Genomic DNA, 20,756 nt, shown 5'->3' with positions numbered 1-20,756 from the left:
TTTCAAATTATGAAAAGCTTCGAGTACACCGCCGACTCAGTGAGGCATTGCCCCCTAGTGGTTGGGTGGTGTATCAGGGGTGTTCGTACCATAATTCATTCACATTACTATTGACATAAATCCGGATTTTTTTTATTCAAGTTGATAAAGTACTGCTTTTTCTACTATATATTCGTTATGAGTATGTGGTGGATGGTCCCGTCCACCAGATGAAAACATCCTTCTTCACAAATTAGATTCTGTTTGACGAGCACCTTATCGTTTTCGACAGGCCCGTAACACCACTCGATCCTATTCTAAGGCCTAGTTTACACCACTACTCTAGGTTGCAGGCAACTGAACTACCGGCCACTGCACACGCATGCCGCGTGTTTGCGTAACTCATCGGTGAAACTAAACACTTTCGGCGTCTTCCAACTTTGGCGACACTAGTTGCATGAGTTTTGAGGTTATGTTCGTTCGCTGGGTGTAGTCAAACTGAAATATGATGTGGGGAACGGAGAATAATGTTCACATTTTGGAGGTCTATGCTTTGCATAGGCGTTTCTTGGGATTTCAGTGATGCTCATTACAAAAATAAGTAACAAATTGATTTATTGAATTAGGAGCACATATACAACTGAATTAAGAAAAATACAAGCAAATGTAATTCTAGATGTGGAAATGCGCTCGTCTATAAGACTAAAATCCCATCGTTCGAGTTGGCCGATATTGTTGACAGGAGGGAAGGCTACAGAAATCAAGAAGCTGCCTTCTTTATTCAATATTTATCTATTTAAAATGTCGCAGCAGTGCTCCCCATTGATATATGCTTGAATTTTGAAATATTGCCACTGAACAGATCTATCTTCGAGAGAGAGTAGTTTGCAAACCATTCTCTTGTTAATGCGGCCTCCTTCGAATAATTACTGCTGTCAATGTTAATAACTATTACTGTTAGTGTTAATACTTATTGGTGTTAATGAAAAACCATCATCATCAACTAAAACCGCATCTTACAGCATGTCGAGTGTACTCGATTGTAATGCACGCAATGTGATATGTCATTTCAGTTCTGGCGGCAGTGGTTCATGCATTACAGTGTCACTATTCCTTATCGCATAATTAACTGTACTTAGAAGAAACGTGAACAGTTCTGGTGACATCCTAAGATAATTAAAAGAACTTCTTGGGTCTTCCATTGTAAATTATTTCAGCAAGATTGCTGAGCAACCGAGATGACGTCTTCTCTTCATACAGTCACGAATCGAAAGACGATTCTTATTTTTTTCTTATGCAGCGATTCCACGCAACAAGATTTAAGTCTATCATAACTCATGCGACGTGCAGCTGCCAGCCGGCCAAAGTGGCCGTGCGGTTAAAGGCGCTTCAGTCTGGAACCGCAAGACCGCTACGGTCGCAGGTTCGAATCCTGCCTCGGGCATGGATGTTTGTGATGTCCTTAGGTTAGTTAGGTTTAACTAGTTCTAAGTTCTAGGGGACTAATGACCTCAGCAGTTGAGTCCCATAGTGCTCAGAGCCATTTTGCAGCTGCCAAAACTTACATTTCAGACACAACTCACGAACCCACAAATCGACGAAACTGAAGTGTATACTGGTTTCGCCGTGTCTACAGTCAAATAAGAAAATAGTGGCGCAACCCAGTGTCGTCGTGCAAACTAGGCTTAACAGAATGGTTTGGGTCTCTTTCGAACATCAGGTCAAACGTAACACGCAGTATTTTCCCCATTTGGTACCTGTACGGGAGCTGGTCAACAACGAGTAGCTTCAGCTAGATGTAGCTTACGTGAGAACACTTGACAACTCTCTCCCTCGCAAACCTGACATCACTGTCGAGGTTACGGTCAGAATTGGACGGTATTTTCCTAGTGAGACGGCTACACTTTTTGTTCTGTGGGCTTATTTGCACTACTGGCCATTACAATGGCTACACCACGAAGATGACGTACTACAGACATGAAATTTAACCGACAGGAAGATGATGCTGTGATATGCAAATGATTAGCTTTTCAGAGCATTCACACAAGGTTGGCGCCGGTAGTGACACCTACAACGTGGTGACATGACGAGATATTCCAACCGAGAGGTTGGCAGCCCTGCAGCCAGGCGACTAGCGCGAGGTTTGGTGTTCTCGTAAATATAAGTTATTTTAGATTATAAAACACATAGATTAGTACTGATTACGTGGTAAATAAGTGTATTAGTGTGCCGTTTAAGTGTACCATTAAAGGTTTCAATTTTCTTTACGTAATGTAGCAGAAAACGCGAAAAGACCGTACAGTCGTATTTTCTGTTTACGTTGTGCTGCAGCAAATCTATAGAATTTCGTTTAGTTGTTCCTTGCTCTCTCCAGCAATTTAACTTAGCGTACCTCTTCATTATTTAACTAGCATTTCCGGAAAGTAGCGTAAAGTTTAACTTGTTGTTTCAGAAACTTTGCACTTTTGTTTTTGTTTACACACAGTTGCGTATAGGCCAAATTTGTGTAACCATATTTTCGTGTTTATCTGTAATTTAACTGACTTATTCTTAATAAATTATTACGTTTATCATGAGTGAAAAGTGCTTGACTTGCCGTAGAATAGTTAGGTCGGGGCTTTGGTGTGATGGGTGCTGTAGTTTTTTCCATGTGGGTGACTGTAGTGGCATGGGAATAGGGGAAGTAAATGAGACTCATCAGTGGTTTTGTAGGATTTGTAGTAGAGATAGGAAGATACTGGAACAGGAGGGGAAAATTGCTGCCCTTCAGGCTGAGTTAAACAAGGCCAGGGGAGATCTTGACAGGTTAAGGAGGGAGAAGGGTAAAGAGAGGTGGGAAGTGGCAACAGGCAACAGGAGGAACAGGCCTAGAACTTTGTCTGACAGCTTTATGGTGAATGTGGAAAATAGATTTGACCTGTTGCTTCAGTTAGAAGCTGGTGAGCCTCAAGCAGTTACAGGTGTAGACAGGGCACAACAAACTTTCAGCAGCAAATTGAAAAGTAAGAATGTAGGGAAATCAGTAAAGAGAAAGAAAGTGTTGTTGTTAGGTAGTTCCCATGGAAGAGGTGTTGGCCAACTCTTGCAGGATGAACTAGGATCAGAATACCAGGTCACCAATTTTTTTTAAACCTAGTGCTGGTCTGGAGCAGGTGACAGAGGATTTAGGATCACTTTGCAAAGATTTCACTAAGGAAGACACCGTGGTTATAGTGGGTGGGGCAGGTAACAGTATTGACAGAGATCCTGGGTACAGCATAGAGTGTGACCTGGCGAAGATTGCATCAGCATCGAAGCATACCAGTGTTGAGTTTGTATCTGTTCTTGGGCGCCATGACCGACCTCATTTGAACTCTTCTGTCAAGAGAGTTAATTTGGAGCTGGAACGGCTGCTCATGTCGGGTGCGGGGTCACACATTGGTGTGGTTCATGTTGATTCTATCAGTAGGTGGGAGTATACTAGGCATGGCCTTCACCTCAACAGGAAGGGGAAGGGTAAATTGGCTGGGGAAATAGCAGGAAAGTTAAAGGTGGGAGGCACTGTCATGAGTGGTAAAATACCAGTGGTTATAGGATTCAGAAAAGACCCTTTTTTAGGGTAGGGAGGACAGAAAGAAAACAAATTTTAAGAGAGGTTAGAACTGAGACAAACCTTCAGTTTGAGAAAGAAATCAAAAAACATAATTCCAGCTTATTACATCAACATAAACAGCCATTGGTTAAGAATTTTCAACTGTCAGCAGATATTTTAACTCCACCCAATTTTAACTCAGTCAATGTGAAATGTCAGCTATCTTTATTGCATCAAAATATTCGAGGACTGAGAAATAAAATTAATGAATTAACTATCTGCATAGATGAATTAGAGTCTTCAAACCCAGCTGAAATAATCTGCCTCTCCAAACATCATGTGACCACTGGTATAGAACTTTTAAGTGTTACAGGGTTTAGGTTAGCATCTCACTTTCGTAGATCAGAAATGGAGAAAGGAGGAGTTGCCACATTCATCAGGAACTGTCATAAATTTAAGAACATAGACATTCATAAATTTTGCCTAGAACAGCATATGGAAGCATGTGCAACAGAATTAGATTTTCACAAAAAATCTTTCATAATATTAAGTGTATATCGAGCACCTGCAGGTAACTTTAATCTGTTTGTAAACCACCTTGAAGCTGTACTGGCCCATTTAACAACCAAAAACAAAGAAATAGTGGTTGCTGGTGATTTCAATGTAGATTTCCTTAAAGACTCTCCCAATAAGAACTTATTTGAGTTAGTAACACTATCATTCAACTTAATTCCAACAGTAAAGTTCCCCACTAGGATAGCCACTTGCTCACAAACAGCCATTGATAATATATTTATAGAAAAGTCAAATGAACAAAATTATATTACAAAACCAATAGTCAATGGCCTCTCAGACCATGACATGCAGTTCCTTCTGTTAAATGTTAATACTGAACAGGATATAAAATCTGTTAAATCTGAGCTCAAGAGGGTAATCAGTAAGCCAAAAATTGATTATTTTAGGACACTCCTCAGAGACATTCACTGGACTGATGTTAACAGTACTCATGGCATGAATGAAAAATATAACATTTTTGCTAATAAAGTGCTTACCTTATTCGAACACTGCTTTCCCCCAAAACTTACCAAGGTTAGAGCAAAGTCTACAAAGAAGCCATGGATTACTTGAGGAATAGGGGTATCTTGTAAAACCAAAAGAAAACTGTATCTGTCAATCCGAAACATTTCCAATGTTGATGCTATAGCACATTATATGAAATACTGCAAAATATTAAAGACTGTAATACGGATGTCAAAGCAAATATATTACAAGGAAAAGATAGTCATATCAGATAACAAAATAAAGACAATATGGGATATAGTGAAGGAGGAGACCGGTAGAACCAGACATGAAGAGGAACAAATAGCATTAAGAGTAAATGATGCATTGGTGACAGATGTGTATAGTGTTGCAGAACTTTTTAACAAACATTTTATAACTGTTACTGAAAAGATGGGGTTGTCAGGTTCGGTAGATGCTGCTATGGATTACCTTAGAACAGACATTTCAAGTAACTTCCATAATATGAATTTGACCCTCACTACCCCAACAGAAATAATGTCCATCATAAAATCTTTAAAATCAAAAACATCTAGTGGGTATGATGAAATATCAACAAAGTTAATTAAAGAATGTGATTCTGGGCTAAGTAACATATTAAGCTATCTGTGTAACCAGTCGTTTATCAGTGGAATATTTCCTGAATGGCTGAAATATGCTGAAGTTAAGCCACTGTTTAAGAAGGGAGATAAAGAAATAGCATCAAATTTCCGTCCAATTTCATTGTTGCCAGCATTCTCAAAAATTTTCGAAAAAGTAATGTACAGTCGTCTTTATAACCATCTTATCTCAAATAACATACTGTCAAAGTCACAGTTTGGATTTCTAAAAGGTTCTGATATTGAGAAGGCTATCTACACTTACAGTGAAAATGTACTTAATTCATTAGACAAAAAATTGCAGGCAACTGGTATATTTTGTGATCTGTCAAAGGCATTTGACTGTGTAAATCACAATATCCTTTTAAGTAAACTAGAATATTATAGTGTAACAGGAAATGCTGCAAAATGGTTCAAATCTTATATCTCTGGCAGGAAACAAAGGGTGTTATTAGGAAAGAGACATGTATCAAGCTATCAGGCATCATCCAACTGGGAACTAATTACATGTGGGGTCCCACAAGGTTCCATTTTGGGGCCCTTACTTTTTCTTGTGTATATCAATGACCTTTCATCAGTAACATTACCAGATGCCAAGTTTGTTTTGTTTGCTGATGATACAAACATTGCAATAAATAGCAAATCAAGTGTAGTCTTAGAAAGATCAGCCAATAAAATATTTGCGGACATTAATCACTGGTTCCTAGCCAATTCTTTGTCACTAAACTTTGAAAAAACACACTACATGCAGTTCAGAACTTGTAAGGGGTGTCCCAAGAGTATATGTCTAACATATGATGACAAGAAGATAGAAGAAGTGGACAGTGTTAAATTCTTGGGATTACAGCTTGATAATAAATTCAACTGGGAGGAGCACACCACAGAACTGCTGAAGCGTCTTAACAAATCTCTGTTTGCAATGCGAATTTTGTCAGACATAGGGGATATAAAAATGAAAAAGCTGGCATACTATGCTTACTTTCATTCCATAATGTCATATGGGATTATTTTCTGGGGTAATTCATCAAGCCAAGCTAAAGTTTTCCGGGCACAAAAACGTGCAGTAAGAATTATATGTGGTGTGAACTCAAGAACATCCTGCAGAAGCCTGTTTATGGAACTAGGGATACTAACTACAGCTTCCCAATATATTTATTCCTTAATGAAATTTGTCATTAAAAATATATCACTTTTTCAAACCAACAGCTCAATTCATGGAATCAATACTAGAAATAAGAATAATCTTCACAAGGATTTAAAGTCACTTAGTCTTGTACAAAAAGGTGTGCATTATTCAGGAACACACATTTTCAATAACTTGCCAGCAGCCATAAAAAGCTTAACAACCAATGAAATTCAGTTTAAGAGAAGCCTAAAGGATTTATTGGTGGCCAACTCCTTCTACTCCATTTATGAATTTCTTAGTAAAACCTACTGATTTGTATATAAGTACAACATAACTTCTGCACCATTTCAGTGCAGTAATGTGTTCATTGTAAATAAGTATTACAGTAGTTGTATTACATGTTTCTTACCTTATAAATAAATAAAAAACATTTTTATTTTAAATTCAGTGCAATAGTATTTGTAAAATGACTCTTAGTGTTCATTAAAAAATGACGATCATTCCACTTGGGACCTGTGGAGTGGTACATTAGCTTATTTGTTTTAGTTGTAAATATTTGTCATGTATTGTTGTTTTTCTGACATGTTCCACATCCTGGAGGACCTCCTCACTACGGATCAATTGGAATGAAAGTAAATCTAATCTAATCTAATCTAATCTACACTTTTTGTTCTGTGGGCTTATTTGCACTACTGGCCATTACAATGGCTACACCACGAAGATGACGTACTACAGACATGAAATTTAACCGACAGGAAGATGATGCTGTGATATGCAAATGATTAGCTTTTCAGAGCATTCACACAAGGTTGGCGCCGGTAGTGACACCTACAACGTGGTGACATGACGAGATATTCCAACCGATTTCTCATACACAAACAGCAGTTGACCGGCGTTGCCTGGTGAAACGTTGTTGTGATGCCTCGTCTAAAGAGGATAAATGCATACTATCACGTTTCCGACTTTGATAAAGGTCGGATTGTAGCCTATCGCTATTGCGGTTTATCGAATCGCGACATTCCTGCTCGCTTTGGTGGAGATCCAATGATTGTTAGCAGAATATGGAATCGGTGTGTTCAGGAGGGTAATACGGAACGCCGTGCTGGATCCCAACTGCCCCGTATCACTAGCAGTCGAGATGACAGGTATCTTAACCGCATGGCTGTAACGGATCGTGCAGCCACGTCTCGATCCCTGAGTCAACAGATGGGGACGTTTGCAAGACAACAACCATCTACACGAACAGTTCGACGACGTTTGCAGCAGCATGCACTATCAGCTCGGAGACCGTGACTGCGGTTACCCTTGACGCTGCATCACAGACAGGAGCGCCTGCGATGGTGTACTCGACTACGAACCTGGGTGCACGAATGGCAAAAAGTGTCATTTTTTTCGGATGAATCCAGGTTCCGTTTACAGCATCATGATGGTCGCATCCGTGTTTGGTGACATCGCGGTGAACGCACATTCGAAGCGTGTATTCGTCATCGCCATACTGGCGTAGCACCCAGCGTGATGGTATGGGGTGCCATTGGTTACACGTCTCGGTCACCTCTTGTTCGCATTGACAGCACTTTGAACAGTGGACGTTACATTTCAGATGTGTTACGGCCCGTGCCTATACCCTTCACTCGATTCCTGCGAAAACCTACATTTCAGCAGGATAATGCACGACCGCATGTTGCAGGTCCTGTACGGGCCTTTCTGGATGCAGAAAATGTTCGACTGCTGCCCTGGCCAGCCCATTCTCCAGATGTCTCACCAATTGAAAACGTCTGGTCGATGGTGGCCGAGCAACTGGCTCGTCACAATACGCCGGTCACTACTCTTGACGAACTGTGGTATCGTGTTGAAGCTGCATGGGCAGCTGTACCTGTACACGCCATCCAAGCTTTGTTTGACTCATTGCCCAGGCGTATCAATGCCGTTATTATGGCCAGAGGTGGTTGTTCTGCATACTGATTTCTCAAGATCTATGCACCCAAATTGCGTGAAAATGTAATCACATGTCAGTTCTAGTATAATATATTTGTCCAATGAATATCCGTTTATCATCTGCATTTCTTCATGTTGTAGCAATTATAATGGCCAGTAGTGTATGAAGGATGCAACCAGAGAAAGAGAGAGAGAGGGAGAGCACGAGAAGTTCCTCACCGTGAGGCAGGGCGGCGTTGACGACGGCGCAGACGGCCCCAGAGCAGAGCGCGGCCAGCAGGGCCGGCGCGAAGAGCGCGGAGCGGCCGACGCAGACGGCCACGGTGTCCCCCTCCCGCAGGCCGGGCACCGCCCTCCGCAGGGCCGACAGCTCCGCCGCCGCCTGCCGCAGCATCCAGTCCGCCCGCCATTCCTGGCCCAGCACCACCTGCACCACACGACACACACAGTCACAGTCACAGTCACAGTCACAGCCAGCAGACATAATCACTAAACACACAGCTATTTCTGGATGGCATTAACTTCCAGGAGACCCAACAAGGTCCTCTATTGTGGAGCAAGCCAGGTGGTGTAGTGTTAGCAACCTGAACTTGTGCACTCTGGAAGACATTAATCCAAATTCCCTTCGATCCGTGCAGATTTAAATTTCCCGTGATCGCTCAAGGTAAATTCGGTGTAGTCCCCTACGAGTGTGTGTGTGTGTGTGTGTGTGTGTGTGTGTGTGTGAACGCGCGTGCGAAACTGGAGCCTAACGCCGAGGTTATCGGCGTCCTTACACATATTAAAAGAAAAATATGTGAGTGAAATGACCAAAACTGACTCCTCACACGGTGAGGAGGAATTTTAAAAAATGACACTTACTCATTCATTCCCACATCCGCGTTGAACCACACAATCGCTCTATCTCACAGGTCTTAATACAACGGCGAAACGTGCTATACAGGAGATTAAAAGACAAGTAAAACCACAGAAGAGCTACACTACTGGCCATTAAAATTGCTACATCAAGAAGAAATGCAGATGGTAAACGGGTACTCATTGGACAAATACACTCCTGGAAATGGAAAAAAGAACACATTGACACCGGTGTGTCAGACCCACCATACTTGCTCCGGACACTGCGAGAGGGCTGTACAAGCAATGATCACACGCACGGCACAGCGGACACACCAGGAACCGCGGTGTTGGCCGTCGAATGGCGCTAGCTGCGCAGCATTTGTGCACCGCCGCCGTCAGTGTCAGCCAGTTTGCCGTGGCATACGGAGCTCCATCGCAGTCTTTAACACTGGTAGCATGCCGCGACAGTGCGGACGTGAACCGTATGTGCAGTTGATGGACTTTGAGCGAGGGCGTATAGTGGGCATGCGGGAGGCCGGGTGGACGTACCGCCGAATTGCTCAACACGTGGGGCGTGAGGTCTCCACAGTACATCGATGTTGTCGCCAGTGGTCGGTGGAAGGTGCACGTGCCCGTCGACCTGGGACCGGACCGCAGCGACGCACGGATGCACGCCAAGACCGTAGGATCCTACGCAGTGCCGTAGGGGACCGCACCGCCACTTCCCAGCAAATTAGGGACACTGTTGCTCCTGGGGTATCGGCGAGGACCATTCGGAACCGTCTCCATGAAGCTGGGCTACGGTCCCGCACACCGTTAGGCCGTCTTCCACTCACGCCCCAACATCGTGCAGCCCGCCTCCAGAGGTGTCGCGACAGGCGTGAATGGGGGGACGAATGGAGACGCGTCGTCTTCAGCGATGAGAGTCGCTTCTGCCTTGGTGCCAATGATGGTCGTATACGTGTTTGGCGCCGTGCAGGTGAGCACCACAATCAGGACTGCATACGACCGAGGCACACAGGGCCAACACCCGGCATCATGGTGTGGGGAGCGATCTCCTACACTGGCCGTACACCACTGGTGATCGTCGAGGGGACACTGAATAGTGCACGGTACATCCAAACCGTCATCGAACCCATCGTTCTACCATTCCTAGACCGGCAAGGGAACTTGCTGTTCCAACAGGACAATGCACGTCCGCATGTATCCCGTGCCACCCAACGTGCTCTAGAAGGTGTTACTCAACTACCATGGCCAGCAAGATCTCTGGATCTGTCCCCCATTGAGCATGTTTGGGACTGGATGAAGCGTCGTCTCACGCGGTCTGCACGCCCAGCACGAACGCTGGTCCAACTGAGGCGCCAGGTGGAAATGGCATGGCAAGCCGTTCCACAGGACTACATCCAGCATCTCTACGATCGTCTCCATGGGAGAATAGCAGCCTGCATTGCTGCGAAAGGTGAATATACACTGTACTAGTGCCGACATTGTGCATGCTCTGTTGCCTGTGTCTATGTGCCTGTGGTTCTGTCAGTGTGATCATGTGATGTATCTGACCCCAGGAATGTGTCAATAAAGTTTCCCCTTCCTGGGACAATAAATTCACGGTGTTCTTATTTCAATTTCCAGGAGTGTATATTATACCAGAGCTGACATGTGATTACATTTCCACGCAATTTGGATGCATAGATCCTGAGAAATCGGTACCCAAAACAAAAACCTCTGGCCGTAATAACGGCCTTGATACGCCTGGGCATTGAGTCAAATAGAGCTTGGATGGCGTGTACAGGTACAGCTGCCCATGCAGCTTCAAGATGATACCACACAACATGCGGTCGTGCATTATCTTGCTGAAATGTAGGGTTTCGCAGGGATCGAATGAAGGGTAGAGCCACGGATCGTAACACATCTGAAATGTAACGTCTACTATTCAAAGTGCCGTCAATGCGAACAAGAGGGGACCAAGACGTGTAACCACTGGCAACCCATACCATCACGCCGGGTGATACGCCAGTATGGCGATGAAGAATACACGCTTCGAATGTGCGTTCACCGCGATGTCGCCAAACACGGACGCAACCATCATGATGCTGCAAACAGAACCTGGACTCATCCGAAAAAGTGACACTTTTTGCCATTCGTGCACCCAGGTTCGTCGTTGAGTACACCATCGTAGGGGCTCCTGTCTGTGATGCAGCGACAAGGGTAACCGCAGCCACGGTCTCCGACCTGATAGTTCATGCTGCTGCAAACGTCGTCGAACTGTTCGTGCAGATGGTTGTTGTCTTGCAAACTTCCCCATCTGTTGGCTCAGGGATCGAGACGTGGCTGCACGATTCGTTACAGCCATGTGGATAAGATGCCTGTCATCTCGACTGCTAGTGATAAGAGGCCTTTGGGATCGAGCACGGCGTTCCGTATTACCCTCCTGAACACACCGATTCCATATTCTGCTAACAGTCATTGGATCTCGACCAACGCGAGCAGCAGTGTCACGATACGATAAACCGCAATCGCGATAGGCTACAATCCGACCTGTATCAAAGTCGGAAACGTGATGGTAAGCATTTCTCCTCCTTACACGAGGCATCACAACAACGTTTCACCAGGCAACGCCGGTCAACTGCTGTTTGTGTATGAGAAATCGGTTCGAAACTTTCCCCATGTCAGCACGTTGTAGGCGTCGACAAGCTTGTGTGAATGCTCTGAAAAGCTAATTATTTGCATATCACAACATCTTCTTCCTGTCGGCTAAATTTCGCGTTTGTAGCACGTCATATTCGTGGTGTAGCAATTTTAATGACCAGTAGTGTAAAAGAAAGTCGCAGGGTAATGTGATTGGTTGACTACTAATGAAAAAATATAGGTAAACCAGTCACTCTGTTAATACGTTAAGAACTTCCCCCAGAAATTTGCGGAAAGAATTTGGACAGATCACAAAACCGTAAAATTCCAACCACATCCGTTTCAGTGTCACTTAAAGTAGAACGCAGATCTGCTGGAAAGTCTGCTGCTACCCTCTGGTTCGAAAATAAAATACGAGAATAATATGTGGCGCACAATTATCCGCATGCCACAAAACACATATGTAAGGGTCGAGTTACTTTAGAAAGGATGAGGCCGATTTCCATACCAAACCCACTCGCAATTCGAATTTCTGCTCAGTCCCTAATTACATCGTTGTGGACAGCACGTTACACCGTGACACTCCTCTCTATCTGAATTTTTTCAATCAATTTAAAATAAATCAGTAAACCACTGATCCCTTAAAGAAAGCAATTGGGTTGTTTGGGGGAAAAGACCAAACAGCGAGGTCATAGGTCTCATCGGATTAGGGAAAGATGGGAAAGGAAGTCGGCCGTGACCTTTCAAAGGTACCATCCCGGCATTTACCTAGAGCGATTTAGGGAAATCAAGCAAAACGTAAATCAGGACGGCCGGACGCGGGATTGAACCGTCGTCCTCCCGAATGCGAGTCCAGTGTTATAACCACTGCGCCACCTCGTTCGGTAAAAAAAGAAATTCTCGTGTATAAAGCAGATTCAAACGTGTGATTACTTTAAAAATGAGTTAGTGTTAAATATTTGACATATAGTATATTCGCGAGAAAAAAAATTGGACAGGATTTGAAATTATACTCAACGTTTGCTTGACGTCGCCAAGTGTTCTCATTGTGAAACACAGTCACAATATAATCTGGGTAATTCGCTCTCTAATTTAAATTATCCATCATCAGCTGTTATGCCACAACAACCTTTTTCTAATTGAAGGGAAATGATTTCTTTTGTGATTTAAATACTGGAAAACAGCACCGGTCTCTGCTTTTGTACGCTTAGCACAGGACCTTTTGCAGAATTTATTCTCATTTACAGGTGTGTTCCTTTACATAAATATTTTCTGTGGCGGTTTTATGTGAGCTTTGCTGCCTATCTTGCACTGCACTGTCTTCCTGAAGTTATACTGCAATCAGAAAATCGGATACAAAAGTCTTGGAATGCTTTTAATACGTTAATGTTGGAGTTAGTATTTTTTTCTACATACAAGTATTGTGACTCTTTCATTAGACATAATGTCACACAGATGCTGACCACCACTTACCCTGTATCTTTCTCTAATCAAAACATGCTACAGAAATATTACGACACTGTCGTTTCACAAAAGATATGTATACATTCAGAGGTCAGAGGATCATGAGAAAATGTATCATCTCTGACTGTATATAAACTGTTTGTGAATCCATCTTATCGTAATATCTCTGTACCGTCTTTTGATTACAATACCAAACAATGTAAGTGATTATTTGCAAATGTGTGATATTATGTGTGATGGAGGAGACACAATACTTGTACGTAGAAATACAAAAAATACTATCTCTAACGTTAGCATATTAAAAACATTTCATGATTCATCTGTCCGATTTTCCGATGGCAGACAGCATAACCTCAAAAAGACAATAACAGTGTGAGAGAGGCAGAAAATCACAAAACTGAAAAGTATTTACGTAAACAAATACGCTTGAAAATGAGAATAAATTCGTGAAAAGAATTGTGGTAAGTATTGAAAAGATAAGTAACCGATGCAGTTTTACATTACTTTAGTCACGAATGACACTTTCAGGCTTTCCAAAAACATCGATTATGATGAGCAATATTAAGATTTCCTTTGTCTTGCAGGTTGCTGTCTTGTTGTTTATTAGACATAACTCTTTCATACTGGTGTTTTGTGACGAGTTCATATTGAGTTCAGTATATAGTTTCCACTATTGATAGGGAAGAAGGAAAAAAGAGATACTTGGAACACCGAGGTGCTGACAAATAGAAGGCACCTCACAAATACCACGATAAGTGTCCGAACATGATGACTCCATCACCATTTTCACACCTCTCTTTTTTTTACCTTCGTGTTCACCAGCTAGTCACCTAACAATCTCAGTAGCTCTACTTTCTTCATCTTCTCCCCATGATGTCTTTTCATTTGTTCTTTACGTATCGTTGCCGATTTTTTGTCTCTTCATTCTTGAAGGCCGTGTACATTTAATATTATATTCTTAAAAAGAATTCTTTCTGTTATTTCCAATTCCTTTATGTAGGTTCTTTCCGGTTAATTTCTGATACCTGTATTCCATGATATTGGCGATTTCTTTCACCAGCACCACAGCAATATTTGTTTCGCTACCTTATGCTCATTCATTCGGTAAAAGAGTCCAAAGAAGGTTAATCTTGACTTTGTCGTTACCTCTGTTATTTTCTCTACAATTTCTCTGATCTCCTCCTTACTCTCAGGTTCCAGTGTCCGTAGTTTGTATTGTACCCATCACTTTCCTAATAAGGACCTCAATTCGGTCTAGTTCGTAGTTCATCGTTATCATTCATATGCGTACAAACATCCTGGCCATGCCACTGTGGATAGCGTTTTAGTGTTGTTTTCTAGATACGTATTTCTTGTTGCAAATATTTTTTGTCAAACCATATGCTTCATAAAAGACATCATATTTACGCCAGTGTAACACTTTCTTTATTTCATAATTGCCATTTCGGCCTTCAGGCCATTTTCAAGTGCAGCTGAAAAATACAGAATGTTTATAAATTATTTAGCAAAATCGTTGTGTATCTTGATATTCGGCCGATACACAGAATGAAAAATGCAATTGTGTAAGCATGCTACTTACATTTTTGCGGCTTTAACCCATGTCAGCTTAAAATGAGCTGACACATTGATTTATATGTCGTTGTCATTATTACCCCAGGCTTCCACACCCGACTCTGCCCTACCTCTTCCCCTCACCCTTCCTTTAACCCATTGGCTTCTTCCCCCCCCCCCTCCTTTCCCCCTGCCCTTCTTCTGCACGCAGTGGCACAGATATCAACATGTCATAAAACAACATAGTCAGTAGATACTCAACTTCGTTAGCCCATCACTAGTCACTTATGCACGAAACTGCAGCGGTAGATTACTGTTTATATGATACTGGTAGCCTTTTGGCGCGGAAACGGATTACAGATATTGTTTTCCTCTGTGTGGAGCGCCATTGCTGTCCAGTGACTGGACTAGGAAGCATAGTGTGTGCCCTCGTTGTAACACTATAATATTTTACGTAACCTATTTTTAATACATCGTACATAAAATACATGGAGATTGATCACCGTTTTACTTATAGAAAGGATATAAATCGTTCAGCTGCACTTGGTAATGGTCTAAGGCCGAAATTGCAATCGTGAAATAGAGAAAGTGTTACAGTCACTTGCGTAAATATAATGTCTTTTACAAAGTTATACTCTGGCCAAACATGGAGTCTGGACCCCTCCACAATCCTCCACACTTATAAGTCCCTCATCTGCCCCATCCTTTGTTATGCCCAGCCCGCCTGGATATCCGCCCCTCCCAGCTACTATAAGTCCCTTCAAATCCTTGAACGCCATGCACTCTGTCTTGCCAATCACATCCATCTCCCCTCCCCCACTCGGATCCTTTCCCTCACCTCCTCCTTTTCCTCAAATGGATACGCATCCTCTACACCTCCCACAAGCTCTATCCTCCCCACCAACTTGTCTCTCACATCCTCTCCCATCCCATCCCGCTGCCATGCCTATACTCTTGCATGCCACCTGCTCTCCATCTTCACACTCTCCACACCCTTGCCCAAGGTGGCTACCGCCAACTCCCCCTTGCTGAAGATGTCCTCGTTCCAGTCATATACCCCTCCTATCAGCTCTTATCCTCCCCTTCCTTTCCTACCTTCCCCCCTTTTCCTCCAGGGCTCCCTCTCTCCTTCGTCACCTTTCTTGCCCCCTCCCCCTCCTCTCTCCCAGTTCTCCCACTTCCTTCCCTCCCTCCCCAGGCTTCCACACCCGGCTCTGCCCTATCTCTTCCCCTCACCCTTCTTTTCACTCATTGGCTTCTTCCCCCCTCCTTCCCCCCCCTGCCCTTCTTCTGCAGGCAGTGGCAACACCCCCATCCCAATCTCTTCAGTGTGTTCAGTGCGCCGAAGGTCATCACTAATGTGCTACAGTGTTCTCTTTATCTAAGTGTGTCAGTGTTCTTCTTCAGTGTTTTCCTTCGTTCACATGAGAAACTGTTTGTCTACGTTTGTGTGCATTGCTGAACTTATTTGTACAACCAGTGCCTTCCGTGAACGATTTCATATCATTTCTTATGTATGTCTCCTGTTTTTATAGTTCATCTATGTCTGTTATCTGTCTCCATGCTTATTGTCTGTATTCTGTGGCTGAATAGTGGCGTAGATAGGCCGCTACTGCCCTACCTTTTCTAAGGCATTAAAATATCAATAAAGAAAGAAAAAAAAGTTCTACATGACCGTGAATCCCTGATATAAAAAGTTAAACTATATGCCGTTTTCATTTTTGTTAACTCTTGTAGCCATTGTAAATATTTATATTCCATGCCAATGCATAGCTTCTCAAAGAAACTTAAATCTACTAACTCGCTAGAATTTGTAGTGTTATGTTTCCAGCTAATTTCATGCATTTTTTTATATTTGTGGAGAATTTTGTTTCCCACATAAAATTTTGGGATCAGTTTGCTATTTTTTTTTTTAATTTCAGAAGATCTGTCTGAGTCTGAGGTGACCAGGTTGTCATTCACAAAATTGTATGACATTGTTCAACTTATCATATGAAGTTATTGATTATCTACATCTACATCTACATACATACTCCGCAATCCACCATACGGTGCGTGGCGGAGGGTACCTCGTACCACAACTAGCATCTTCTCTCCCTGTTCCACTCCGAAACAGAACGAGGGAAAAATGACTGCCTATATGCCTCTGTACAAGCCCTAATCTCTCTTATCTTTGTGGTCTTTCCGCGAAATATAAGTTGGCGGCAGTAAAATTGTACTGCAATCAGCTTTAAATGCTGCTTCTCTAAATTTCCTCAGTAGCGATTCACGAAAAGAACACCTTCTTTTCTCCAGAGACTCCCACCTGAGTTCCTGAAGCATTTCCGTAACACTCGCGTGATGATCAAATCTACCAGTAACAAATATAGCAGCCCGCATCTGAATTGCTTCTATGTCCTACCTCAATCCGACCTGATAGGGATCCCAAATTCTCGAGCAGTACTCAAGAATAAGTCGTATTAGTGTTTCATAAGCGGTCTCCTTTACGGATGAACGACATCTTCCCAGAATTCTACCAATGAACCGAAGACGACTATCCGCCTTCCCCACAACTGCCATTACATTCCCTTTCTCTACGGATACGGATGGAATATGAAGAAGGCAGATAATAATTGCCTTCGTCATAGGTAGATGGTCCAAACGACATTGTATTTTATGCTCTTCAAGTCAAATTCTCTTTAGGGAAGGAACTCAAATATTAGTGTCACTAGTTATTATGGTTGGAGACAGAGAACTTTTCTTGTCCACTTTTCGCCTAAACATTTCACTTAGCCAGTTGTTAATAGCGATTAGTTCTTTCCCTTGCGTATATCTGGGATCGGGAAGAGATTTCTGCATGACTTAATGGCTTATTTTTAATATCATAGCGTTTACAATAACATCAACAGAATTTTCTCTTATCATCAGATAGGATGTAAAACTATCAATAGTCTGTCAGGAGATAACGCTAAGAAAAAAGTGTAATCAGCGTGAGAGGCGACAGCACTAATGGGATTATGTGTCACTGAGCCAAACGACAAGCAATCCATAAATAACGGCAGTGCTGATTAACATAAAACCACGATTGTAAAATAATTTTCACAAGTGACTTGGGACTCTTCGAGGATTAAACGCATGCGACACTGAGTGTACTCAACAGCGTTGCACGTCCAACTGTAAAAAGAGAGCAAGTGACTATATTTTATGATTTCTGATTTCAAAGATATTTGTGTGATACTAAGGGACCGACGGTTCTCTGTTTCACGGTCTAAATGGCACGCTACCTCATTTTGGAGATGATTGCTGGTGTGTAGAATGCATACTAGTCATGGGATCATGAATTTTCTGAATGCTGTTATATGGCAACGGACGATTAATTTTGGGTATTTAGTAATGGCGTAGGCTGATCTGAGTACTTAATAAATTATGATACTTTCAACATGTGGTATTTATACAGTGGCGTAAAACGGGCTGCTTTGCATCGAATGACCATGTGGGAAACAGCAAAAAATGTTTGTAAATACTTTATTGTTGTGCTCCCTCAGGTACGACATCCTAACACTTCAATTTACACTCCTGGAAATTGAAATAAGAACACCGTGAATTCATTGAGCCAGGAAGGGGAAACTTTATTGACACATTCCTGGGGTCAGATACATCACATGATCACACTGACAGAACCACAGGCACATAGACACAGGCAACAGAGCATGCACAATGTCGGCACTAGTACAGTGTATATCCACCTTTCGCAGCAATGCAGGCTGCTATTCTCCCATGGAGACGATCGTAGAGATGCTGGATGTAGTCCTGTGGAACGGCTTGCCATGCCATTTCCACCTGGCGTCTCAGTTGGACCAGCGTTCGTGCTGGACGTGCAGACCGCGTGAGACGACGCTTCATCCAGTCCCAAACATGCTCAATGGGGGACAGATCCGGAGATCTTGCTGGCCAGGGTAGTTGACTTACACCTTCTAGAGCACGTTGGGTGGCACGGGATACATGCGGACGTGCATTGTCCTGTTGGAACAGCAAGTTCCCTTGCCGGTCTAGGAATGGTAGAACGATGGGTTCGATGACGGTTTGGATGTACCGTGCACTATTCAGTGTCCCCTCGACGATCATCAGTGGTGTACGGCCAGTGTAGGAGATCGCTCCCCACACCATGATGCCGGGTGTTGGCCCTGTGTGCCTCGGTCGTATGCAGTCCTGATTGTGGCGCTCACCTGCACGGCGCCAAACACGCATACGACCATCATTGGCACCAAGGCAGAAGCGACTCTCATCGCTGAAGACGACACGTCTCCATTCGTCCCTCCATTCACGCCTGTCGCGACACCACTGGAGGCGGGCTGCACGATGTTGGGGCGTGAGCGGAAGACGACCCAACGGTGTGCGGGACCGTAGCCCAGCTTCATGGAGACGGTTGCGAATGGTCCTCGCCGATACCCCAGGAGCAACAGTGTCCCTAATTTGCTGGGAAGTGGCGGTGCGGTCCCCTATGGCACTGCGTAGGATCCTACGGTCTTGGCGGGCATGCGTGCGTCGCTGCGGTTCGGTCCCAGGTCGACGGGCACGTGCACTTTCCGCCGACCACTGGCGACAACATCGATGTACTGTGGAGACCTCACGCCCCATGTGTTGAGCAATTCGGCGGTACGTCCACCCGGCCTCCCGCATGCCCACTATACGCCTTCGCTCAAAGTCCGTCAACTACACATACGGTTCACGTCCACGCTGTCGCGGCATGCTACCAGTGTTAAAGACTGCGATGGAGCTCCGTATGCCACGGCAAACTGGCTGACACTGACGGCGGCGGTGCACAAATGCTGCGCAGCTAGCGCCATTCGACGGCCAACACCGCGGTTCCTGGTGTGTCCGCTGTGCCGTGCGTGTGATCATTGCTTGTACAGCCCTCTCGCAGTGTCCGGAGCAAGTATGGTGGGTCTGACACACCGGTGTCAATGTGTTCTTTTTTCCATTTCCAGGAGTGTATATTCCACGGTGTCAAATTTCTAGTTTTCAGAAACGATTCTCTTGGTACTGCCAGTCTGAATTCAGTGTCCTATTTACTTCAACGATGGTCACTTATTTTTTCCCCAAATAGCAACACTCATCTCCTTCCAATTTCTTATTTCCTAAACTAATTCACTCAGTAGCCCCTGATTCAGTTCGGCAACATCCCGTCAACACGGATTTAGAAAACATCTTTCTTGCGAAACACAACTAGCTCTTTACTCACACGAAGTGATGAGTATTATTGAGCAGGGATTTAAAATTGATTCTGTATTTCTAGATTTCCAGAAGGCTTTGAAACCGTACCTCACAATTTTCTTGTAGTTAAATTGCGTGCTTATGGAATATCGCCTCAGTTATGCGACTGGATTCGTGATTTGCTGTCGACGGCGTCACAATTCGTAGTAACTGACGGAAAGTCATCGAGTAAAACAGAAGTGATTTCTGGCGTTGCGCGTGGTAGTGCTATTGGCCCTCTGCTTTTCCTTATCTATATAGACGATTTAGGAGACAATCTGAGCAATTGTCTTGGGTTGTTTGCAGATGATGCTGCCATTTATCGTCTAGTAAAGATCTGTAAGGTGCGAAAATTGTTAGTTGACCCTAAATAATGAAATATGTCAGGTTATCCATATGAGCGCTAAAAGGAATGCGTTATACGTGGGTTACACGATAAATTAGTTAAATCCAAAGGCCGTAAATTCAGCTATATACCTAGGAATTACATTTACGAATAACTTAAATTGGAAAGAAAACGCAGAAAATGTTGTGAGGAACCAAAGAGTACGTTTTATTGGCAGAACACCTAGAAAATGTAACAGGTCTACTAAAGAGACTGCATACACTAGACCCGTCCGTCCTCCTCTGGAGTACTGCTGCGCTGTCTGGGATCCTCCCAATATAGGATTAACTGAGTACATCGAGAAAGTTCAAAGGCCGGCCGCGGTGGTCTAGCGGTTGTGGCGCTGCAGTCCGGAACCGCGGGACTGCTACGGTCGCAGGTTCGAATCCTGCC

At 43.5% G+C, this 20,756-nt stretch overlaps 1 protein-coding gene across 1 annotated transcript in view; it reads right to left on the bottom strand.

The window, feature by feature from the left end:
* The window catches only part of LOC126168440 (uncharacterized), a 116,903-nt gene that overhangs the window by 77,344 nt on the left and 18,803 nt on the right, over positions 1-20,756 (bottom strand). The window contains exon 2 of the mRNA XM_049920560.1: positions 8,489-8,696. Coding sequence (XP_049776517.1) covers positions 8,489-8,696 — 208 coding nt within the window. The remainder of the gene's footprint in view (positions 1-8,488; positions 8,697-20,756) is intronic.

This window comes from Schistocerca cancellata, chromosome 1 (assembly GCF_023864275.1).
Source record: "Schistocerca cancellata isolate TAMUIC-IGC-003103 chromosome 1, iqSchCanc2.1, whole genome shotgun sequence".
Taxonomy (NCBI): domain Eukaryota; kingdom Metazoa; phylum Arthropoda; class Insecta; order Orthoptera; family Acrididae; genus Schistocerca; species Schistocerca cancellata.
The sequence above is the reverse complement of the archived record's forward strand: the minus strand, read 5'-3'. Positions and strand labels throughout refer to the sequence as shown.